Here is a 26144-nt window from a genome sequence, read left to right on the forward strand (position 1 = left end):
TGCGCCTACTTGCTGATCTTTTACACGGCGAAAACCCGTTTCGTTGTCTTCGGATGATCCAACGTCTCCTCGCACGTGCGCTTTTCCGAGCGTCGTCTTTCATTGCAGCAGACACCATAGAACTAGTTTCGCCCTCTCTCCTGTCCGCCTTTATATTATGCAAATACCGCGGTGCACGATAATGAGATTCCGTCCTCGCCTCGGTGATAAATAATCGCGCAGCTTTCTCTAATGAAAATCAGGCCTATCCCGGCGAAAATCGTACCGCGGTCACGAACGATCTTCCATCGTTCGTGTTGCAACCTGTGAACATCCAAGAGCGTCGCAAAGGAAATTCTATGGATCGCCACGATTATTTCTAATTGAAAATTTTCAACAATTATGTTCTGACATACAATACCTTTAGTTTTTAGTGTCTTTGCTTTATTTAAGATCGCATACAATGCTCGTAAGTTACTTGATTGTCACGAAAGTTACAGACGTTGCGACTTGAAAGTAGTCGGAAAACGCAATTCTATCCAATCACGCGTCGCAGTTAGGTGTCTCATCGTCGGTTCGTGGTAAATACTATCGTATTTACACGCGATAGTAAGACCCCATGAAATGTCCGGTTCCGGTGATTCGACTGACAAAGGGGGACACAGATTTCCGGGGAAATTCATCAGAGTCAAGAAGCACGCGGTGACTACGACACGGCACTTGTTGCACAAAGGCGTGTGTCTGGAGACGAAATTTCTCGGTGCCCTTTCAGTTAGTCTCTCTCCCCTCTCGTCCTTTTGCTGTCTAATTCCTTGTACACGGACCTCCCGCGTCGAGGGTCACCAGGTTACACGCTGTCATGCATTCCCATTTCGACGTTTTACCGAAAGCTCGGTCCTTTCTGTGCTAGAAACCTGACTCCTACTGGATTTCTTGGAGCCATTCACCGTCAGGCGAGGGCGTCCCTTCTGATCCACCAGATATCTTGGCAAAAATTCTTGCCACGATTCTTCGTAAACGTGCTTGATTCGCGAATACGCAAAGCACATTCTGGACTTTCACTAAAACTTTTACTTGGTAATGAAATTAAAACCGTCTCTTTGGTTTCTTTGGAAGTTGGACGCTATTTCTACAAAATTCCTGAGTAATTATTTTATTACGTTCGTACGTTCGTACGCTGGTCATTCGAGACTTAGGATTGGTACACAGTTTGAACGCAGTATGTATTGTTCGAGGACAATTCCAATGGAGGGTTGTAACTTCCCACTGCGTTGTTTGAGAGATTGTGCGGATTCTTTCTTTTCTTCTCGGTTCTCACCTTTTTCAATAATAAATCGTCTTTAACGATTTACTTAACGAAATAACAAAGCCCATTTTGTTCAGTAAATCTCTTCTAGAAACTCTGATTGCCAGATTTACGATAAAAACGATAATTTTAAAGAATAATTTACTCTTTACAAACGAATACAAAAAACTCTCGCAACATTTAGTCCTATAACATCTCATTTCGTATAACCAAAACCCCATATTTTTCCCTCGTAACCAAATGCGTCATGGTCCTTTATCAAGGGCTCCGTGACTAATTGTAAGAGGCAGTGTTACAGGTTTCACGGGACAATTCTCCAAGAAAATTGCTCCACGAAAATATTCGGCATCTGCGGCTAGGACCAGGCACTTGTTGCATAGAGTATCGGGTGCCGAAAATTTTTACCTCTAGCTTCTTGTTTCTTTTTTCCCTGCGATTTCCTTCTTCGTCTACCAAATCGAACAGGAGGCCCCCTGGGTTGAGAGGGCACGAAACGTTCGTGGACGAGAGGCACAAGTACGGATTTCTATTGACACAGGTCAATAGGGTCTAGCCTGCCGGCTCCACAGGAATTTGTACAGTCCTTTCAGGACGTCGCTTCCAAACTGGTGAAGGGGGCGTCGTAATCCGTGGCTCCTTTTTTTTCTCCTCTCTCTATTACCATCGTATTTCCCCCCCTTGGAAGACGGAAGAACCTGTGATAAATCTGCGAGAATTCTGCTCAGACGAAATCGTATTCCTGGCACGAATCGACTCACGGAATTAATTTCCCTACCGCGGAAAGTTTCTCCACGAACCTCGGAGTTGTTGGTATTGAGGGAAATGAAAATCCTGATTCGTAGATCGATGTTGTTCGCGTAACGCGTAACGGATGTAATATTCTCTTGAGTTTCTTTTTGAAAATTTCTTGCCAATTTTAGAAAATGTTCCGGAGATGCTTCGTATTGTTAGTTACAATATCGTCTTTCTTATATTTCCTCGGGTTTCTTGCCGATTTTCTGTTCTTTTGAGCGAAAGTTCCCTTCCACTATCTTCGTATTGTTACGACAAATAGATTATAGAAATGTGCGATTGAACGTAAAATAACCGAATTATCCATATATTGTACAGCTATTCTTAATCAAAGAAAAAAAGTATTTAACTTGGTTTTTTAAAAGAAATTAAAATGTGTACGTTCAGACTTGTGATACAAGACTAAATATTGTCGCGTCCTCGGGAGATGAATCGAATATTTCTAAAAGGTATATAACGATAGAACAATTCTAGCGTTTAAATGTTTCTGACCGTGTTAGGATACAAATTCTCGGTATCAGAGAGGTCTAAAAAAAAAATGGGCAAGTTCGACTGGCCATGAATTTGAGAACCGCCGGGCCGTGGCGGTGCAGTGTCGGCAGGTCGGTAGGTAGGCATATAGCGTTGATGGACCAGAGCTAATCTAAAAATCGCCGGAACTTCACAATTATAGTAATTTACCAGCCGACAACAAGCTGTACACACAAGCTTGCCCTATAATGGCATTAACGGCACGCTCTTTCGCTCCCGTGTCCTTTTTAACCGGAATCCAGCCCCGATTCGAGTCTCGAATTCCACCGAATGCTTTACGAGCTTTCACGCCATTTCCTTTTCTCCGTTAACGTGGCATTTCTTATTCGCGTTAAACGTAGATACGTGTCCGACGCTTACAATAGAATTCTACTTATCTGAACTAAATTTCGAACGAAATTTTGGTCGATGCCGATTAATTCTGCTGTTCTTCTCGCTTCTTTGTATCTGTATCTCTTCAGGTATCTTCTTTTTAGTATATTCCATTCATAAAGATCATCAAATTACATTGAATACTAGAATCAAGTATTTTAGAACTATATTTTAATAATGTCTATTGAAATATAACATTCTCATTTCATATAGACTCGAAAATATATAGCAGAGTTAATTAAACTTCTGTCTGTCGAATTCAATTACTCCAACGTAAATTTCTATTACGAACAGAGACTAACAGATAATGGGGAAAATTGGTAAAATCTATTTGCACGAGCTGTTTGTCTTCCGAGTGAGTTCTAATAAATTGCATATCCAGTGTATAAGAAATCCTATCTTCGAATCTCATGGATGTCTCTTCCATTTTCTCTACGTGGTTCCAAACGATTCATTTTCTCAAACTTCGCTATTCAGACATTCCACGACGAGCTGTAACTCGGAATACCTCGTGCGTGTCGTTCCGCTCGAATATTTTCGAGACACACGGGACATTCGTTCTTTTATCCGTCGAGTCATCGTCGGGTACAAACGAAGTCTATATCAGCCACCCGCGCCTCGTTACCGAACACCGTGATGATCATTGCAGCCCCTCTCGTCACGAAATTGTAGAGGTAGAAAAAAAAGGAGAGAAAAAAAAGAGAATGGTATGGAGGGGAAAAAGCGAGGGAACGGATAGATTTATCGTTTGTAATAGAGAGAACGGAGCGACACGGCTCGACCCATCGTTTTTCCCGTTTTCATCAAACGAAAATGATCCCCGGCGCAGACAATGCCCGCGAGAACACTCGGCTCGAAATCGAGGGCACTCAGAACATGCGAATCCATAATAATCTCTTCGCGGCTTCCGCTCTTTGCCTCCTCTCTGTTGCAATGGCGCCTTTCCAGGGATCGTTGATGCAGAACTCGCGGGTTACTCTGCGGGGAAACCCGCGGATATTGTTTAAGAACCCGTGCATCGCCCCTCTGTAGGGAATGCACCGCGATCTCTACGTCAGACCGCTACCGGTCCAACCGTATGGAAGCGCGTACTTTAAAAATTGTATCCCTGTGCGTTTTCTTTTTCTAACTTTTATTTCCATTTAGAACATTATCCTTCCTACCTTTCATATTAATTTATTTTGTTCTCCTTCGCCTCTCATATTTTGCCGTTTCTTGTCTTCGTCCTTCTTCTAAAGAATGTCGTGCAATTTGTAAACTGTGTCAGTATTTTCACGAACATCCCAAGTTCGATCGCTGTAGCTTCGTATAAGTTTTCGTACGCACACTTGAGCGATTAAAGACGCAAGCGAAATTTCCTTCTTCAATTTCTTTCCTCCCAAATTTTTATTTTTGTGCGAAGAACCTTCCACCGTTTTCTTATTAACTGCTTGTACAATGTAACAACAATGGTAATATCAATCTCAGAATATCTTCAGATTTTTCGAAACGAAAGCACGCTATAAAAAATTAAACATCAAACATAAAGGAATACTTCCCTGCACGCTGTAAAAAGTCTAATTTCTTCCAGAATGGAATATCGATATTCTATTTTTCTTCGAAATCAATCAAACCACTCTTCCAGTGGCCAAACAATTCTTCTTCCGCATCCATTTCTCACGTGTTCGCTGAAAATTTTCAATGCTCCATACTTTAATCGTCCGAAGAGGAACTTTGGTGGACGACGGGGTCGCGTAGCGCCGGTTCATCTATAATTACCGAGCCGAAGTATTATTCCAACAAGACTGCGAGGTAAACAAAGCCGCGGGAGAGGAACGAGGAGGCAGTAGGCTTAAAAGGAGCGAGAGCGAGAGAACACGATCACGAAGTGTTGGAGAGTCGGTGCAGTATGGAAGGCCGATGGAACGCAGTAGGACGAGCGTGGTGGAGGAGGCATCGCTGATCGTGATGGAAAGGATGTGGCGGGAACCAGGGGGGTTGTGGGGGACGGGCTGGCAATAAACTTTGGCGCGAGGAGTGTGGCGCACATGTGCACTCAGGATATGCATTCGGAAAGAGACGAGCGGAACTCGCAGTCGCGAGCACAGAGAACGAATCTATCTCTTTTCCTGTCGAGTAAGAATTTTTCAACCTTCCCGGTAATATAAAAATTTGAGAATGTGGATCTCGTTGATATTTTATAATTTCGAGTTATTTTCCAGTTTACAGCTTCGAAAGTCTATCTTTTTATCTATCCAGTGGTGAATTTTTCAAGCCTCGTGGTTAGAGAAAAATTCAAGCGTACGAATCTTGTTGATATTTTATAGTTTCGAATTATTTTCGCGTAGTCAGCAAGCGGGAGGTATCCGTTTAATTTTTGCTGTAAAAACTCCGTAAAATAAAATCAATTTGGTATTAATACATGAGCGTCCGCTTCACGCTGGATTTTCTCGCCAAGCTGGATATTTCCCGTAATAAATCTGGTATAGAATATTTCATAAATTCATCGAATCACGCGTTGATGCTTAGTTGTTAGCGATTTTTATTTTCTCGAAAATTTTGGCGATATATAATTTTTTGCTCGATAATGGTTTCTATGGCCGTATACGTGTACGTACGATTCTTTACCGAAACAACGAACACATTTGCAGCGGCACATGAGCCAACGGAAGATTTGAATCGGAAGAGATTCGTATTATTGTGCCTTGGTAGGTTCAAAGGTAAACGAACTCCGGACAAAATATTATCGTCCTTATTTGTAATTGTCAAGTTACATTTGAACCTTTTATAATAACACCAGCCGATACAAATAGACTAAGGTGCTCTCTGGGACAATTATTCTAGCGAGTCAGACAGTCGAATAGCGAGCGTAGAGCTGAACAGTAGCATTGAGCGAGCGACGATTACGAACGGTATACACTCCCTCTGTACTTGTACTTAAAGTGATTTTAAAGTAACTGACAATTACGAATTCCTCACTCGTCTCTTTAACAAACCAACCAACACGTATAATAAACCACCCCACATTTTTTATTTCGTTATTGTGTGGTTAGAAATTGTACTTAAACTGATTTCGTTGTACTTAAACTGAAATTGTGTCTTAAACTGATGTCGTACGAATAATAATTAGTTCTAATAAATTTATTTCTAAAAGTGTAAATGTCGTAAGAAATATCACTTCGATAAGGAACATGTTCATCCCTAAATACATTCACATGCAACGGAATAGCCATCTTAACGCTGCCAACATCTCGTGTTTCAAGCGCAAAGTATTAACAGGATCACCAATGGTATATGATAATCGGGATATATTCTGAAATTTTTCCAAAGAATTCGAAGAATCGTCGCCACTCTCGTTCAACAGTTGTCCTCAGCTGTTCCGATTTATCAGCCTCCAAAATGGCGGCCGCGATTCACTCTGCGCAGGAAGCGTGTTCCAATAAAACGGAAGCTTTACGACGCACGAGTAAACCGGGACAAATTCGCGGAAGATTTAGCGACAATTTTATCGCGACTCTCGGAGCCACGGTTCGGATAAAACTTTCGTTAAAAGCGAAGTCTATTTGCTCCGTTGGCGATCAGCACGGAACGAAATACGATTTTCATCGCGCGGCGGTAAAACGAGGATCCTTCGACGCGATTCCTCGCGGCCGGTATGTCGCGTGCGTGAGCCAGTCGAGTGGCTGCGTGTCGCGTTATTTATAGAGCCGCGTAGCTGACAATTTAATCGTCCGCAGTCCGTGTGAATTGCGCCGATGCGGCACGGTCTTCGCGCCTGTTCGCGTCTTAATAAGTTCAGGCTGTGTCTTTTTCCTTTTCCTTCATCTTAACCGCTCGTGTACGCGGTTTGTTGTTTTGCTCTTCTGTATATTACACTGCGATTCGATGAAATTAAACGATACTTTATTATTATACGCTGAGATGTCATTTTTATAGCTGCAATACATTATATATGCACATATTAAGTATGTCAGATAAATGGAATAGTACTCCTGGTTTTTCACAAATTATTACTAGATACGCGGACGATCATGTACTTACATACATATTGCAGTTGTAATTTACTTAATTTGTTACTATACCATATCTTCTCGTATTCCCATGATTCAACTGTCGATTCGCTCAACAATTTACTCGAGCTAGGGAACGTAAATGCAGGAACATAGATATATGGAGCGATTCATATAACGTCTTGAGAGTGATTAAATATTAATTTTTCACGTTTATTTCCGATCATTGCAAAACAAGGAGGAAAGAATTCATTTCCGCAGAGAAATATATTATAGCATCCACGATCTGCTGTGACTCTGTGAATCATCGTAGACCGTGCCTCTATTAACTAATACATAGTAGCCTTCACAAGGGCCATCAGTTCTAGGAAGATTAGCCATGAATCGGAAATTACAGCGCGAGTAGATGTTCCCTCGTAGTCGATTTCTCATCGACGCCCGTGAAAATGGGTCGTAACGGCGTCGCGACAATTCGCAACGAGAGCAATGCGACCGGATGGCTAGCGGTAAACGGCGATAAATCAGTCGCGCGGCCGAGAACCACGCGGTTAATTAATACTTCGGCAAGGAGCGGTTGCAGCAGCCGCGTGAAACGCACGCGGCGAGACTCGCGACGACCATGAAAGAGTTAATTCTTCGTTCGAGGCCCGCGGAGAGATGATCTCGATCGTCCCTCGAGCACGCGGGACCATTGACCTTTTCCAGAGAACGCGAGACGAAGCATCGCGCTGCGTACTGCCAGAACATATTAAATCGTTCGGTCGCCATGCCGGGCTAGACTCGAGCTCCGTGACTTGGGTCAAAATTCGCGACTATGAATCTCCGTCGTAAAACGAGCGTCCGTACTTCGATGGTTTTGATATTGACATACAGGATGTCTCAAAGTTACTAAATGAGCGGTTTATCTATTAACCAAACTTTGTTTCTTCGCTTTATTTCTAATAACAACAGGATTGGCGAATAAAATTACATTGGTTTCGGGTCGGTCGATTTTAATTTTTGCGATTATAAATATGACATAATTTTTAATCTTAAAAAGTAGGTAGTTCATAAATGAAGAAATTTTAGTTATAGTCATATTCTAATTATATCTGATATTTGATTAAATAAAGTCATATGAACATGTATTGTTTGAATAAGAAATCATCGATAACGAGGAAAATCAATAAATCCCAACTACACGTGAACAGATCTATCATAACAAGGGTAGCGTTTATCTGGGCAATTGTTCTTACATATTATCCAACTAATCGCATTAATATACTACGTAAATACATACACACATACTAATAAGCCTACCAATGTAGAACTGATCTCATATCAATATCTTATTTCTCACCTTCCATCCAACCTTCGCAAGTTATACGTTATGTTTCCTTACTCGATCGCGGATCGGGTGTCGCGGAAGGATAATACTCAGGTAGTTACGTCGATCACCGAGATCATTTGGCTGTTATCGTCGCCGATACTCGCACCGTACAGCATGTCCAGAGCTCGTTGTCAGGATTTTTCGGCCGCGAATCTTCCAACCGTTCTTTATGGCTCCGGTTGTTATATTACTCCATCGGCGGCGAGAGGTTTATGGCGGCGTTCGCGATCCATCGTGGCCGACTTAATAGCGGCCGCTACCGCGTAGCCCTAACCACCGACGGGTGATACTTTCTCTCCATAAAATAATGGCGTTGCCGATCACCTAAAGATACTCGTCGCTCGCCTCTGATAACGATCTTAGACCCGAGGGGATGCGATCCTGATTTCACCATCCAGCCCTTGTGCGCGACTACGAGCAACAGATCGAGAGAGCAGAAAAGAAGAGAAGAAAGGACGATAGTTATCAGTTGGAATCCTGAAAGCAGGTTTCTACCTCTCGAAACGATCGAGTTTCGCAGAACGGGGACCGTGTCTGTTGGCTTCTCGAGCGGGACAGGATACGCCTTCAACGGATCGGGAGAAGAGAGGCCCCGGGACCAAAGAGACGATCGGTATCACTTGGCGAGGAGAGTCCTCCGTCGCTCGCCGACGGATTCTTGTTGCTCGCCGCGATCCAGTTTCGCGGAACGGATAAACTCGAAAGGTTTCTCCGGTATCGTGATCCATTTTCGAACTGTGCTTAAAGGGCCCAGACTACCGGTTGATTTCTAGGGCAGAATTGTAAACTGCGCTAGGGGCGAATGTCGCGTTACGCATCGTTTCGGTGTCCCTCGAACGACTTGTCGAGGTGGCATCTACTAGATGAGCGCGAATTAAGTCCATTAAATGGAACTGGTTTAATGTAGACGTACCAGCGGAAGATGGTTAGAGGAATGCCTGGAATCGTGCGTGTAAGTTGCGTGCGAGTAGCTGCGTTTAATTGGCAAGGAAAAATCAGAGGATGTAATTATTCGGAGACTATTTACGCCGGATAAGCGTGGAAAGATAAACGTCGTTGGCTCGTTGGGTTTTTCACGCCTGTAGCGCAGTGTCTCGCCTTTTAACGCGTTTTTAATTTAACCGCAGCTACGACGTTCCGTTATCATATTACAGATAAAAATGAGGCGAAATATACAATCCGAGCAATTAACACTTTGTTTTATTTTTGTCGAAATTAAATCGAAAATAGCTGTTGCTTGCGTAGGCTGTTTAAGAATCAGGTCTTCGGATCTAAGGTTCGAACGAATGAATTCGCAAGATAAAAGAAAATGAAAAACGAACGAGTATAGATGAACGAATATTTAAAAATCAAGCGCTCGAAATATTTTTTCTCCGAAACTAGTAGTTCGAAGGAAAAAGTCAACCTTCGAAGGATTAAGAATAATTCTGGTCAACGAATGCACGTTTGAGATCTGTTTCTTGATAATTCTTAATAATATTCAAGCTGTCTTGCTCACCTGTTGTTTTTCTCTTGATTTGTGAAACAGGTAAGGTGGATCCGACGCCACATACCTCGTCGTTCAACATGGGCTACCTCGTCTCGCCGTACCCCTACCCCAATGGCGCCGGAGGACCCATTCCTGTGTCTATGGTGAGTGTTCATCATTTTATTGTTTCTCGTATCGTTTTACCTGTTGGAGAAAAGAGCTCAAGGACAAAGTGTCGGTCCGTACAAGACACGACCACAATTTCGAAACACCTGACTTTCCCTATACGATACCTTCGGGAATTATTCGATAGTTTACATGTCCAATAATTTCGTTCGTGACGATTAAAATCGACGAATGTGAACGTTTCGATGAAACAAAACACAAATACAAATAAAAAAGTTGCACAGCATCACCGTTAAGAAATTACAAAGATGTCGTATAGCGTTGCTCTTCCGCATCGGACTTAATGGCTTCGTGGATTATTTTCTTGGATCGGAAAACAGACGTTTTCAAGGCAATTAAAGATTTTAATCGCGAAGAACTCGAACGCGTCGCCGGTCTCGGTTCGTCAGACAGTCGAAGTTCGAAGCGTTCTCCGTGCCCTTTGAGAATCATGATTCTCGTATTGATTTATGGCGGCCACAAATTGGATTCACGATTTATTTACGAGCGAACGTTCGCGCGTCTGCTCGGTCTCGATGATAAAGTGCCGCCTGGAAACGGCGCTTAGGATTGTTTCTCTTTCCGCGACGTCTTTAAAACGATTAATCGTAACCAAACGGGAGAACATTCTGGTGACTTCTTTTTACGCTCCAGAGAAACTCGCGGCGCGGTTCAATGCGCGCGTTCTCCATTAGTTTATCTCTGCTCTCCGAGAGGAAAGAGCCGCGTTAGTGCCGCAAATATCTAAGGGAAAGTAAAAGGGTATCGCATCGTGTCAGCCGCGCGCAATTAGCTGCATTAGCGATTACGCGAATGGAATTCGTTCCGCGTTAAAATCGTGTGTGCGTCAACTGTGTTTTGCGTACAGTGGCGTCGAGAGCTATTCGCTCGGAAAGATTTTTCTTCCGTGAGCGAGGATTTCAGGAATTTTAACGAATATTGAATTATAAGCAACGCGACGGATTATCGAGAACCAATTTTGATTTTTACCAACTTGATTGTATGCGCGTTATTTGGCGAATCTGAATGTTTTTCTTGTGTCATACAGAAAGACTAGGATACATTTTACTTGATTAGAGTGTGATTTAGTTTGTATCGAGATGCAAGTTTACGAATGAAGATTTCAGAATGAAAGCTATTTATCGTCTATTTATTGAATCCTGTTATTTACCGATTAAAAGAGAATATTTGAATACGATTGCGATTGAAAAGTGAGACTCTATTGGTTTTATGGGTGTAACGCTTTTGGATAACAGACAATACGATAAACTATATAGGATGTAACTTCTAAAGTAAACGGCATTTTGTAAAAGGTCAACGTAGTAAAACGTGCTAAAATGTGGTAGAATATATACATACTCTCGAATTGAAATACAGATATAACTTTCAAGATATAAGATTAATCAATTAATCCATGTGACAGGCGGACATTTATTACGCGTTTCTTCTACAGTCTTTAAATTTAATACGATTCGGTAATGTTTACGTATTCTTGAAGGATTATTCAAATTATCGTCTCATTCGATAACAGAAACTTTCCAATAATAATAATATGATAATATTCAAATAGAAAAGTTCTATGTAACGATAGAAGAAAAGTAAGGAAATCTACGAGAACGAAGATTTTTGCACGTCATTGTAGGAGCTTTCGTCACTTTGTACTTGGCTCGGTTTATCGGACACGGGAAATCGGTCGTGCTCGAGAGAACTTGTTTCGCGAATGATTTACATCGAAAGTACGTGACAATAGCGATTTAACGAGGATCGGCGTGAAATCGGAAAAGGGGGAAACGAGACACGCTATAGGTGTGCCACACGGATGTCGACGCTCGTTGTCGGGGACGGGTTAAAAAAGCCGGCTAAAATCGAGAGAGCCTGCCCTCTCCACCCCCTTGTCCTCTTCCCGTGAACCGTCGAGATGAATGAAATTTGCAGATTCACGTGTACACGCGAGCGAATAGCATTGTTGCGCCGAGTGGATTCGCGGGTCCGTTTGCGTTTATCTCTGCGTGTGTATGTATACGCGAGTGTATACGAGTGCAGCGGCGTGCTTGGACAGACGGCTAATTTGACTGCGGTGAAGCATGGCGTCGCTAAATAGTGGGCAAAATTGGGCCGATTCGGTGTTAAAGAGAGCGTGCCGCGTTCAGCATCGTTGATCCCATATTCCTCTGTGTCCCCCGATCCCTTTCTCTCTTTCTCGTTCTATATAACGTGGTTCTAAATTCGCGATACAACCGAAACCAGGTACAATCACGACACGATGGATAAAAACGTTGAAGACTTTGTATTTGAGATAATCACTATTCTGTACTTCTCAATTTACGGAGTTGATCGACATGACTACCAAAAGGCTCGTATAATTGTTATTTCATTTAAAAATTTCCGCAAATAATTTTCACAATTTTGCATACACTACGAGTTGCTAATTTATGCACGATATTTTAATCGATTGCCTTTATTCGTTGATCCCAACAATTTGGATCTACTATGACGTTCTTTACAAGGTCAGCAGGCACCTTAATACCTACGAACGAAGGACGATCCTATACCGAATCTTTCTATCTCACGTGCTTCGAGCTGTTGCGTTTGCTCGCGAAACCAGTAGTAGTACAGGATCCTCCGCGAACCCGTTCTTCCTCCTCGTCGATTCTTCACGGTCGATGAAGCACCGCCGCCGCGAGACGGACATTAATTTTCCGCGATTCGCCTCGTATCGATCATGCTTAACGTCGACGGTCGTCGGGAACGGGTGACGAAGTGATGGTGGTAATGGTTCTTCTACGTTCAGACTCGGAATACGTCCCCTTTTTCTCTCTTCTCCTTTTTCGGCGAAGAAGTATGCTTGTTAATGCGTGACGTATGGATCCTAACAATGTGCGTCTTTTTTTTTTTTAATTTTATTTTTACACCACGGTTGTAACGCGGAGAGAAAGATAAGATAAGCTAATGAAATCTGGAAACCTACAGGCGTCAGACATCAGCCAACTAGACCAGTCATCGCCCGCCAGAGTACAGAGTACTTAAGTACTTAAGACGGTGCTGATATCGTTCCACATTTCTAGCGGAGTCTAGTTGCCCCGGATAATTACCACAGAAACTCGTTCGTGCATCGTATTCCGTAAACGTGGCGCTCAATGCACTTCCCGTGAATTTTCTAATGGAATCACGCCCGTCTACTGACCGGCGATCAACCGTAAATAAAATTAGACCGAGTCGATGCGATAAAGGGTTGCGTGACGTAGCCAAGAACTTCGGAGAGTGCCTATTGAGCTCTCTTCAACTGGTCGGGACTTGATGAACCACCGGCCTACCCAGCGATGGTCAGCAACGCTTCCGACTCGAAGTCGGTGCGCACACAACCCAACCGTCCATCTTTTTCTCTTATTACGTCTGTCCTTCTTCTTCCTTACTGGATATCCCTACCAGAGCCAAGCACCCAGTCTGGTTTCTCTTTCCCTTTCACCGTCCTGCTCGCACCCTTGGCCCGTACCTTGTCTCGGATTTACCTACCTCGGGCACTCATCTTCTACCATGTCATTATGTCGTTATTTCCGACAACGAGCGTGTCTCGACGAACCCTCGTACGCTTACCTCCAACAAAAATGGGCGCGAAAGCAGTTTCGCCCGAAATCCGACTGCAAACACGCGGCTCGTGAATGAATCGCTGTCGCGGTCGATCTTTCGGAACAGGAGCCACGGGACCGTGGACAATCTGTCAATGGACGCTCCCAGTCTGATTATTTCCCTCTGTTTTTCTTCTTTTTTTTTTCTTCTCTCGGTTTTTTTTTTTAATGTATATGTATATGTACAGACTATAGACGTATAGAGAACGTACGATGCTATGGAAGAGACGGTCGGGTAGCTGCCTCTTGGCTCGCTGACTGGTTCTATTGTTCTACCACCACTTGGTCATTAGTTTCTTTAGCCGTAATCGTCGGAAGCGCAGCGATATGCTGTTTCGAATAATTGACCGGAAACAGGGCGCTAGCGATTTCTTTCAGCGAGTGGATGGATATTTGTCTAAGTGCTTAGCAGTGTGATTTATTGAAAAATCGTAAATATTTGTCTGCAGTAAACGTGGTTTACGATCAGTGGCATATGCAGTATATTATATTTTGATTTTATATTATGGATAGAAGTATTTGTTATCGTTGCGTGGAATTTGTTGTTTTCCGATTACCTATGGACGGTTTAATCGATACAACGAGCATCCGCATTAACCTATTAAGGACCAAATTTTTGTTTAACTCACTGGTCAAACGAATTGATAGCTTTATCGAATTACAATCAAACTTTATATACATAGAAAATAAAAACGATATCAATTGGTTTCGAAGAAATTTATTCAGCTCTTTTCAGCTACACTTCCAAATCTGACTCGTAACAAGTTCTATCTTTTTTTTCTATGAAATTATCTTGACAAACCAACTTACTTTATCGTAACACTGGAAACTACAGCGATAACCAATAACATACATACTATTTCACAATTTGATCCTTGATTGGTTTATCCCTGGAACACCCTGTATATACGGTTGATCGAATCCAGAGAACGAACGAGTTACTCCGCTTCATTCCACGATTCTCATTCTATTTTCGTCCCGGTTGGTGCGACAGTTTTAAACCACCGGAGGCCGGAATGAGAAATTCTGGTCTCGTAAAAAACGTTCGGTTTCCCAAGGTGTTCGTGAGCCGATTAGAAAACGCGTTAACGACACGATGCCAACGATTTAGAACGCATTTCCTAAGGAATGTTGGGACATGCGCTATCTCGAAGCCCACGTGCGCCGCCAGCGTCACGAGATCAAACCGTTCCCGAGGGACTATCAAGTAGCTGGTTTGTGTTCGGGGTTTGCAGGTGCGATCTTCTGCTGATTAAGCACCGCGGTGGCGACAATTTGCTAAACAACGCGTGTTCCGTGAGCGGCGCTCTTTGCGGAATACAAAGTGCCTTGGCAACGCCTTTGAGAGGTGGCACCAACCGGGGCTTTCGTGGCCGGGGCTTTCACGATAAAAGGCCGCGCGTAAAATGGCAATTAGGTGACCAGGAATCCGCTGGCAGATTCTTAGGAAGTCGCGTGCAAATTGGACTGCATTCTTTTACCGTGAGCATTTTTTACGCTCTTGTTCTCCTTCTACTTCTCACGCCCTGAATAGTTTCATAATCCGCGCATTGGGTTATGTTCGACCTTCCTCGAGTTGTTATCAGGGTCGTTTGCTTCCCTTCTCGATTGAAATTTTTCCTTAGTGATTTATAGGGAAAATTTGCCTTTATTGAGATTCAAAGTTAGAATTTTTGTTTCTTTTTATTGGACGTTTCGCTATCGTGCGTGTGTTTCGAATTTTGAGTATTTTAAAAATATAGCGCTTCTAAAGTTATAGCGTGATGATTGTTCGTAAGGTTGATCGTGAAATTCTTCAATGAAACACCATGAGATTGACCAACCGTTTGATCATTTATTCCATGTATTGTATACGAGTATTCGCCTCACGTAATAACAGCAAACCAATGACCATAAGAAATTCGTACCTCCTTTCGAAATTAACAAACTGTATTTGTAAACTACAGCCATTTATTCAAAATATATTACAGGTACAGGCTCATGTTGTAAAGAGTCATAGCCTAAGTAGTTTGCATAAGATTCTAAATTGATAGAGCATTTCTTACAAAAGAATACTTTAACCGTCGCAACACATTAGTTCCAGCGTGCAACGTTACGATCGTTATTCCAGGATGACGCGTGTTTCTGGGAAATGCATCGAAACATGCGAAATTCCTATCGTTACCGGAAGGAAGGCAGGCGTTAGCGAGTGAAACGTTGTTCAGCGGGTTGTCGAGGCCTTTTTGCGGGGGATTCTTTGACGCGATGATCGCGACCGGAATAAAAACACGGGCCTGAAACGATCGATAGGCGGCGGCGAATGGACCGCGCGTCGTCGCGAGGACCGCGTTCGCCATTAGCGCGCTAACATTCCGGAACCTTGGCTGTCTGTTGCTTCGAACTAGGCGACATCGACTAATGCTAGGGAAGTGTGGTCCGCCACCGTTTCGTCGTTCCTTTGTCGCGACGCCTAGAATTCGTGCAGCCGTCGAAAAACAACGGTCGTGAAAGAGAGAAAACGTGAAACTGTCGTGTGTTGGTAGAGAAAGAAGCGTCGTGTGGTAGCAGAGGCACAGGGAGGAAACGAACGCGAAAGAGAGGTAAAAAAAAAAAAGACGGAACGAGAGAAAAAAAGAAATCAACGGCAGAGAAAGAAGGCTAAAATACGTAAGAGAGAGAGAGAAAGAATATACGTGTACGCGCACGGAAACGCGCAAACGTCCCACCAATTAAAAAGAACTCGATTCGACGGGGTTGCTGAAAATAACGGGCGTATCGGAGTGCAGTTTCGCGAGAGAAAGGGTGAGAGAGAGATACGAGGAGGAAGGGCGCGTGAGAAGGAAGGACGGAAGGAAGGGAAACGTGCAGGGCAACGGGTGACGGAGATAGAGAACGAGAGAGGACACACAGAAGGGCTCTACGTTGCGTGGAGAACTACGGAACATGACGACCTGCTCTGTGGGGGGGTTGAAACTGGCGCGCGGGGGTCGCGAAGGGAGCGTAGGTTTGGGGTCGGTGGATGCACGTGAAATCCAAAACCCTTATATTAAAACACAGCCCAGCCAACCAGCCACGGCGCGCTTAATTCAAAACAATATAATGGACGCAGCAACATAGCTGTTGTTGCTTCCCTCTTGCTCTCTCTTTCTCTCTCTGTCTCTTCTTTTCCTTACCCCCATTTTTCACCGGTTTCTGGTATACATACGCGTGTAGTGTACTGTATTTAATGAAAGAAGAGGTTCCAGGTTTAATTCGAAGTTTGGGAATGTAACTGTAAAAGATTTTGTAAGTCAGATTAGTTACAGCAGATTTACGAGCTTCTTGTGAGTTAGAAAAAGAGTTCGTTGCTATATAACACGATCAAGATTCCAAGTAGGGAGATGACAAGACGATGAGGGTAAAATTGGCCAATTTTGTGTCGAGACTTTTCCAGGTAGCGATAATTCCAACAAGCTTCACAAAATGAAACAATTGACGGAATTCTCGTTAAAATTGGAGGCAATACTCATGTTCTATTAGCAGCATGCACATAAAGCGTGTACAGACGTTGAAAATAGCGAAGCGGCGCTGTTTCCATGCCCCAGTGTCTAGCTCCCTGGTAAGCTCTCTCTGGTCCCGTTGTCAAGCGTTGTTCTGGTTCCTTAACCAAGCCCGGAGACCGACGCGTCGCTACGACGTCCGACGACGAGGAAGCAGACGACTACGACGACGATGGTGACGATGGTGACGATGGTTTTGTCGTGGAACTGGGCTTTGTCTGTCCGCTCCGGCGGAAGACCAGCGGCATTGTTCTCATTGTTTCGAGACACGAGCGGCAGAGAGAAGGACGCGAAGGGGTGTGAGAGAGCTCGCTGGTACGCACTATGCACGAGCAAAGATGCCCGCGTGATACATGCCTATCCCGCGTTTAGTACTTCATCGTGCCCTTCTCGCACCGTGAGCACCGTCCTCCTTGCTAATTGTTTGCCAATCAGTCCGGCGAGTCTAGCTCGTGGGAAGAGAGTCCGCTGGCTTTTCTTCGCCATATTGGGCAGCATGTTTTCTGCTCCGGAATCGACTATGCCATTCTCGAGCCTAGAGAGAGGGAGAGAGGAACTTCCCTTCAAAGAGAAGAACCCATTGCATTATATCCGTGAGCTTCGTGGCTGCTCGAGATTTCCTCTGGAAATACGCGAACTCTCTATCCTAGTGGTGTACCGTCTTCCCCATTGGTCACGGTCCTGCGATTTAGATCCAGTCGAACGGTGCACGGTCTATATCTTGATCTGTGAAATTACGTTTCCCCTTTGTCCGGCTTTTTCCGCGTTTTTCTCCTCTATCCCTCCGTTCTTGGATCTCCAGCTTTTATTCGATAGGTAATAGGGTTGCCTGGAGTAGTACTTCCTAGCGGCATTCAATTCGTGGGAAGAGTTTTTCTCTTTTTCCATCTGTTTTTCTCCGCCGTTTCTTCCTCTCTCTCTCTCTCTCTCTCTCTCTCTATCCCTCTTCCTCTTCGCCGAAGGAATTTTCTTTTTTCATCTCTGACAGGATCTTTGTCAGATGGAATTCCTGGACAGCAAAAGAGACTAGCGAACAGACACCTCGTGAACCTAGCATTCACGTGTCGATTCATTTTTACACCGAGCTATATATTCTCTTTATGTTGAGAATGCGCGACCTTGACCAACAGCTTCCGACCAGAGACTCGTACGAGTCCCTCTTTCACTCGTCACAACCAGAAACGAGGCAATTCTCTTCCTTGATTAGACAGTGAATAGCGAGGATGACGAAGCTCGCGTGCTTCTAGAAACAGAAAATTCATCGTTCAGACATTCTTTATAGTATCTCGTCATGCTGGTCGATTGGATTTTCGAGGGGCCATTAAATTCCACCGAGTACATCGGGCTCAGGAATTTCGAGTTCCGTTCGTGATCTCGTTATTCGTAAACTCGTCGTAAATAAAGGAGAAGAAGCAAGAAGAAAACAAAAAGATAAAGAAGAATTGTGAAGAATTCTAGAGTCTGGCCGAAGGTCGTCATCTTTTGAATTGTGGTTCCATCGACGATGATGGAGCACGAGATAGAAAACAGACCCTCCCCCGATATCCTACGACCGCAAATTTTACCTGGTGCGAAGGCGCCATTAGTTTCGGTGTTCGTGGTTAAGTACTTTTGTGTTTAAGTACCTGACCGACCTTCTCCGCCGTTGCTCCTCTGTTATACGGGGGCACAGAGAGAAACCCCCGGGGATTGTCCTTTTTCAAGGGATAATACCACATGGGCTGTTAATGCCAAGATGGCTGTGCGATACGCGACTCCATTACGTACGCTCTCTGCCCTTCTCTAGCCCCGTGTCCCTGGAACCCTGCTAATTGTTGTCCTGCCCGTTCATTTAACGTGGGAATATTTGCAAGATGCGCGGTCACAGATACGAATCATCCGCCGAAAATCGGCCCCCCGGACGCCACACCTCGAGATCGCTAAATTCTTCGAAATAAACAAATCTTTCTTCTTCACGTTTTATCTTTTCAGATACCGTCTTTTTCTTTGGAATACTTTACTCGTAAAAAGCGTGGTACACGCGAAGGACAATAAAATTCTATGGAATACTAAAATCAAACGTTTAAAAATTATTTATATGTTAATTAATAGTCGTCGAAATGTAACATCAATTTAGGTTCATGTAGACTCGAAGAGAATTGGCCACAGAGTGAGAATTCATTCCACTTTAGCCAGTTGTACTAGTTGCAGACCTGAGTATGATACAATTTATTTTTAATAAAAATGAAGAGCACATACATAAGTAACGAATTGCCAGTATGTCCAAGATACTGATAAGCTAGACTTAAGTCGTCTTCCCGGTTGACTATGCCGAGACAACTTGTTCTTGTTTAACGTTCCTTACAAATCTCCTAACAACTGTTGTTTAATTTTATTTCGTTACCTTTAATCCTTCTTTATAACCTCGCTTATCTTCGTTTCGTAGAGTTATATATATCTTTGCCGAATCTCTAATAAATCTAACAATAATAGTTTCTATTTAGAAAAGAAGACTCATGCGTCGAAAAAGGAACAAATACATAGAGAGTTTCTGTTTCTGTCGTTTTTTAAATACAATTTCGTGCTTACGACGAAGTTTTTGGCAAGCCAGGAGTTATTTTTGCCGAGGCGGGACTCGCCGCGTTTCGTACGAATCGCGCACAGCTCGACAAATCCTCTGCCGCTCATTACGGGCAGCAATTCGACGAGCATGCGTCACCGAGAATACTCAGCCGGCAGAATTTATTTCCTTCCCGCGTTCACGTTGGACGGTCGTCCATCCTTCGCGGCAAAGAGAGAAAACCATAGAGAATTCTCTCTCTCTCTCTTTTCGTCATTTGACATAATCGGTCGAGCTGGATTTCAGGAATCTCGTTTACCCGACGATATTACGCAAGTCTTACGTGCCTCGTCGCAATCCTTCCGTCTTGGTGGCTGATCGTTCATCTAGCTGAAACGACCTGGCTATTACTTTTGAACGAGTTTCTCGATCTCTCGAGCGACGCTCCTACCGGGCCATGTGCCGTCGTTGCTCTTTGACGTGTTCTCCTTTTGACGGGCGGCAGTCGGGCGTTAGAACGCGAAGGGGATGACACGATTTGAAAGAAGAAATAAAGAGAAGGAGGAAGAAGAAAGAGAACGGAAAAAGAAAACGACGCGTCTCGTCTTGCAGAAGTTGTACGTTCCCTCTTACGATCGCCAGTATGCGAAATAACGTCCATACAGGATCGGTATCTCGAACGTGTTCGTAGAAACATATCGTCGAGCTCGTCGCTGACGTATTAATGGATTTTGTAAATCATTGTTAGGGGCTTTTTCCTAGAGGGATGACAGAACAAATGGTAATCTACTTCGAAAAGAATTTCCTTGATTTCCTTTAAAGCTTTCCTTTTCTTCCTCGACTCGTGTTGGAATTTCGTGGATGAACGAATTCCAGGCGTCTCGCGTTTAAGCTGGTCCACTACTCGTTTTTACTTAACACCTGAGACCTTCTCGAAGGGACGATCCTTGGTGCACGAGAAAAAGAAAAAAAAGGTCTCCCTGCGGCTCGAGGTTGCCTCCAATGACGCGGCTGTTCCTGAGGGACAAATGAGCCAGAATAAATACCCGGGGTGGGCCCCGTGAATATCGGAGAATGTCCAGAGTTAACCACCCTGAAAACGGAAGCCGAAATGTTTGCGATGGCCAAGGAAAACACGGTGTCGCGCTTCTCCAACGGGACAAAACACGATCATCCCGGTGACTTCTTTGTAAATAGCCATTCGCTATCTCTGCAAACAGATCGTTCGCGTTTTCAGCTTGTCAGCTTCTCTTCAGATCCGTCCGAAGATTACGTCCCCTTCGGAACGAGCCTCTTCAAATGATTCGCGACAATTGCGGGGGAGACCAGATCACGCGTGGCAAATTCTTCCACGAGAATGCTATAGGAATGGCTTTAAACCACTCGCCGATGGTGACCGACAGACGCGTGTGACGAGTGCGACCAAAGCGATTTAAATACACCGGAAATATCGGGGTGATCGAAATGGTCAATTTGTATTTTTTATAGAAATTTTATAGAAATTTTTTATAGAAAGGCTTGTTTCCTTCATTCAGTTTCTTTGATATCTACGTATATGTAGTGCTAATTTGGTTAAATATCATAGTAAAGTATGTATATAGTTTCGTTATCGTTCTTCATTTCAGTGCGTGCCCTTATACGTTAAGAGCCACTTCTAAACAGCGAGATCAAGCGACGTGCTTGGACTTACGTTACGGTTACCTTTGAGACAATCGACGTGCATGACATGTCATTTCATCGCAAATGGTTACATCTCTCGTTCTTTTAGTATTCCTCTCTTTGTATCGTAAAAATAAACGCCACGAGCTACTCTGCTATTATTTTGAACAAACCAGGCCAAAAACGCACTCATTTTTCTTTAGAGATAAAAGCCTGTGAATAATAGCGCCGGTAACAATTCCTATCGGTTCCTTTGACCGCTATTAAAATCTTCCGAATCGCAAGATGACTCAATGTTAGACAACATCTATCACCAATGTCCCTCGCTAGTTACGAGAGAAATCGTTAGGAGAAGAAGGGTCTACCTCGGTTTTCACCAGCCAACCAGACTTCGAAAGGGTTCCTCGAGGTAGCAGAGGCTCGAAAAAAAGAAAAAAAAAGGGGGAAAAAAGAAGAAGTAGAAGAAGAAGAAGAAGAAGAAGTTGAAAGTCTGGCCCGATGACGCGGCAGTTTTCGATGGACAAATGAGCCAAAATAAATACCGAGGAGAATCATAAATATCGAGAAGGGTGAGAGGGCTGACCAGGATCGGGGTGAAAGGAACAGCGTCGAAGAAGATGGTGCCAGGCTTCTTCTATGTTCCTCTCTTTTTTTCTCTCCCTCTGTTTCTCCATGCCCTCGACGAATAATTAATTTATTGACCAGAGCCACGCTGTGCTTAGCCTACGATTTTCAAGCCCGCACCTCCTTGGCGCGCGCAACTGAACATTATAAAACTCGTTCCGCGGCTCCCCTCCCCTCTCCGCCCCTTCGCCAGGCTACGAGTTCATTTACATTTAATTGGGAAATCAATCTAGCGCGAGGCATCGTTACACGGAATATTTATAAGGGAGGTGGCGGCGCGGGTAATACGGGTTTCAATTTCGCGCGCTCGCCTCGTTCTTCTTCGGCCGATCTTTCCGCGCGACTTCTTTAATCTCGCGGGGACACGTTCGCGCTCTTTTGCCGTTTTCTGATTAATAATTCAACGTACGATGAAAAATTACCATGGTACACCAGAGATAGCAACGGTATACGATGCAGTGGCACACACGTCTTTCCTTGTCTCTCTTATAACGCATGTGTGTACGATGGTCCTCTTCGTCTTCGTCATCGTCGTTCGTCGATCGTCGACGATGCAACGCATGCATATTAGTCGATCATGTAAAGCATCGCACACGCTATTCTCTCTCTCTCTCTCTCTCTCTCTCTCTCCTTGTACAACCCACTATATTCGTGTGTACCGGCGTGCTTCAAAGTAGCCTCGCCATTATCGCTCGACTGATACGCGCGTATTATACGCAACGTTGTCACTGGCGGCGGTGGTGTGTTTCGCGTTTCTAAATGGAAAACAATCGTAATTCAGCAGCGCGTTCACGCCTCGTTAACGGTGACTTACCGTAGGCCCGTGTGGCACGCGAAAAACCTCTCTATACCCGTTCCAGGTGAGCACCAACGTAAATAAATCGTATTGTTGCGAACTAGCGCGCGCGCACGCTGCTATAAGAGAAGGGAATCCGTGGCTCGGCCGTATGCCACCGTCTGAGAATCTGGGACAATGTCGACCGTAATTCTAGCGGCAGCTCCGACGCCGGGAATGCACTCTCGTGTGCCTTCGAGGCCTGTCCGCGCGATCCTCGCCCAACCGTATATTTATTAATCGATCGATCGACAGATCGACGGCTACCGCTTGCCGGACACGGGTTACGGACAGGATCAAGTGGGTCACGTCCGTCGTGTGGGACGCCGGCTATGGGACTTCTCGACCACGTGACACGGACTAGCGGATCGCAGATAATCCTCGCTTGACAGCTGTACGTTCGTTGATGCCAGTCTGTAATAATAGTAATAGTAATGTGGCTATCTTTATTATATCATATGCGGACGCGACGTGAGTTGGCAGCGATTGACTGTTGCTAAAAATTCCTGTTTCTTTTTTTGAGGTTTAATTTTGAGATTTAGGTGTTTTGAATGTGACGTGTTTCTGCAGTTTTGTCGTGATAATGGAGAGGAATTGGGTATGCTTAATTATAATTGACATAGGACAAATGCATTTTGTGGCAAGATATAGGTGTAACAATTAGGAACAAAGGATTCGAAGAAAAACCGTGTGATGACCCAATGATCTTATATCGGTTATATGTTATTAGAACAGAAAAATACAATTACTCTTATCAAATCTTACTTGTGTAAATTGACGTCGAATCAGCGAGGAAAGCTTCCTCAGATAAGGTACACCAGAGTCGTCAGTCGATTGTCACGTGGGAGTAAATTGAAATTAATATCTACATAGAGATTCTCCTAGATGCTGTTAGGAGGTGCGTGATCATGGAAGATGGTGGCAGGTGGTGGACGGGCAGGTAAGAAAATTTACACCTTGCCGTCGACTTTTGTTTTAACAGAAAATTCAATTTGCCTTGGCGTTACATCGAAGAAACGTTCGAAACGCTCGAAACCCACGGGGAGAGAGGCAAACCTGTTTACAGAAGTTGGTACCACCCGCAGATCGAAACTGCCGTTCGTGATTTAAAGCCAATAACGAAGCGTGAACCGCGAACAAATTGAACTGCAGGCGTCTCTGTGGAATTTTTTCGGCTTTCGTAGCTCCTCGCTCCTCGTAGAGAGAGGCGATGATCGTCGTGCCCGTGGTCGAGGTTGAACGAACCTGAATCACGGAATCCTCGTGTCGTGTCTTTGTTAACGATCAATCTGACTCGTCGAACGGGAACGAGTCTTGAAAAAAAGCAAGATAAATGAATCGTTTCGAAATAAGAATCGAAGAAAGCAGAAATGAAAGGAAAAACGATGATCCGGCGATTGGACACGGTTGCACGTAACCGAGCAACAGAACTTGACTCTGTTTCGCAGAGAATGGGAATCCTTTAATCGAAGTACAAGAACGATCTGCCTCGCCCTTTCTGCTTCTTATTTCTCCACGTGGTTATTTTAAGCTCCTTACCGCAGGAAGTTTATAGCGTAGCGCACGGTTTTGGGCACGAAGAGGCGGTTCCACTTCTCCCTTTGAAAAGACACGAACGGAGTGAGCGTTCTTCAAATAGAAGACACACGTCGTTCGCGAGAATCGTAATCGGTCCCGTTCGAACTTTTCTATTTTTGACCATTCACTGTTCGTTGGCTTCTACAATTTTGCAACTTTTGTCATCGTGACATTTCTAAATATAGTAGAATTCCATCTATCTGAACTCGTCGACCGAACAAACAGTTCGCACAATTGGCATTCGTGTGACAGGAATTCATCGGTTTCTCTCACCATCCTTCACCTCACATTCACGCTATGCAATTAGCTCTAAAATACCCAACGATACCTGATATCTTCTTTTGCAAATCCCCAAGAAACAGAAGGTTGCGCGAAATTCCCAAGAACTGTCCTTTCAATCAAAAGACAAACAGAATTCTTGAAACACGAAGGGGTACCCGTGTAGCCTGAAATTGTAGCCATCCAAAAAAAATCTTTGGAAGTACGCTTTATCGTCCCGTCTCATTGTCGGCCACAATATCGTTCCAACATCCCAGTTTCGTTCTATCTCGTCACGGTTCGTCAAGATCCTTGTAAACCTCGGCATACTTCCATCTGAAACTACCCATAGACTTCTTGCACGAAGGGAAAAGAAGAGACCGGTCAGTTTCGAGAAATCGTAAAGCATAGTTTTTACGACTGGAGGCAGATGAAAAGCAGCAAGGTGGTGGCAATGGGTGGTGGTTGTCGTTGGAATCAGGTCTGGACGAGACCTGATGGACCGTTTCATCGGAACCACACGAAGAGAGGGTGGCAGTTGGAAGGGAGATTTGCGCGAGAGTTTGGCATTTTGCCTTCTTTAAATCGTCGGCCAACCGTCGATACCTTTCGTGGACACAAAACAAGCGCATGCTGGCCGCTTTTTCATTCCTCCAGCGGACAAAAAACCGGAGCGGTCTTGCCGGTGGAAATGTTACTCGCCAAGTGCACACAAATACACCTAAACACAGTACAGATTGTGTAAGGAAGAGAAAGAGAGGGTAAAAGTGAGTGAGAGAGAGAAGGGGTTGGCTGTACCGGCCGTTTTCTCCTTCTTTTTCCCGGCGTTTTGCAATGGAAACGTTCTCGACGGGGCTCGGTTATTACAGCGCGAACTCCCGACAGCCCGTTTCGACTGCGCGCCGCTTGCGCACAGAAGCGGTTCGTGCTCGCGCGCGGTTTAAGGGGCTGTCGCGACCTCAGGAATTTCGAGGCGATAGCGCAGCTGTCGGGGAGCATGATCGATCACTCTCTGTCCGCGAGAAAAGGGCTTCGGGAAAGCTGCTCGTGTACATATACATACAGGGTGTTTCCATTCGAAGATGGATGTAAAATTATATTTTATCAAACATTCCAATTGTCACGATATTCGATGTATCTTTATCGTTCACGAAATTTCCCCATCTATTACCATCTATTCTTAGAAGGTTAATATCTTTGACGTGTTGTTTTCTTTCCAATTATCTTAGTCACTAATTATCGGCGAATAGGATAAAAAAAGATCAAGAGAAACGCACTTGTCATCTTTTTTCCGTGTTCTTCATTTTTCAAAATGTAGAAGCCTAATTTCCAGAAGAGAAACATTCTACGAAGCTTTGTTGTAAACGCTTTATTACAACTGTATGATAACTTGTAACTTTCCTTTACAAGGAAATATCGACAATAACGACAAATTCACTTATAGCTTCTTATAGCTCTATAGTTTCTTATAGCTGTGTCAAAACAAAAACTTTCTGCAAATTTCTCCTCTGGATTCCACTCATACGTTGCGCCCCT

General features: G+C 44.1%; 1 protein-coding gene across 2 annotated transcripts in view; it reads left to right on the forward strand.

Annotated features, from left to right (window-relative positions):
• Positions 1–26144, forward strand: part of LOC117162770 (protein pangolin, isoforms A/H/I/S) — a 283283-nt gene that overhangs the window by 26491 nt on the left and 230648 nt on the right. For both annotated transcript variants that reach the window (XM_076620447.1, XM_076620448.1), the window contains exon 3: positions 9867–9970. In XM_076620447.1, the coding sequence (XP_076476562.1) occupies positions 9867–9970 (104 nt within the window). The remainder of the gene's footprint in view (positions 1–9866; positions 9971–26144) is intronic.

Source organism: Bombus vancouverensis, chromosome 8 (assembly GCF_051014615.1).
Source record: "Bombus vancouverensis nearcticus chromosome 8, iyBomVanc1_principal, whole genome shotgun sequence".
NCBI classification, from domain to species: Eukaryota; Metazoa; Arthropoda; class Insecta; order Hymenoptera; family Apidae; genus Bombus; species Bombus vancouverensis.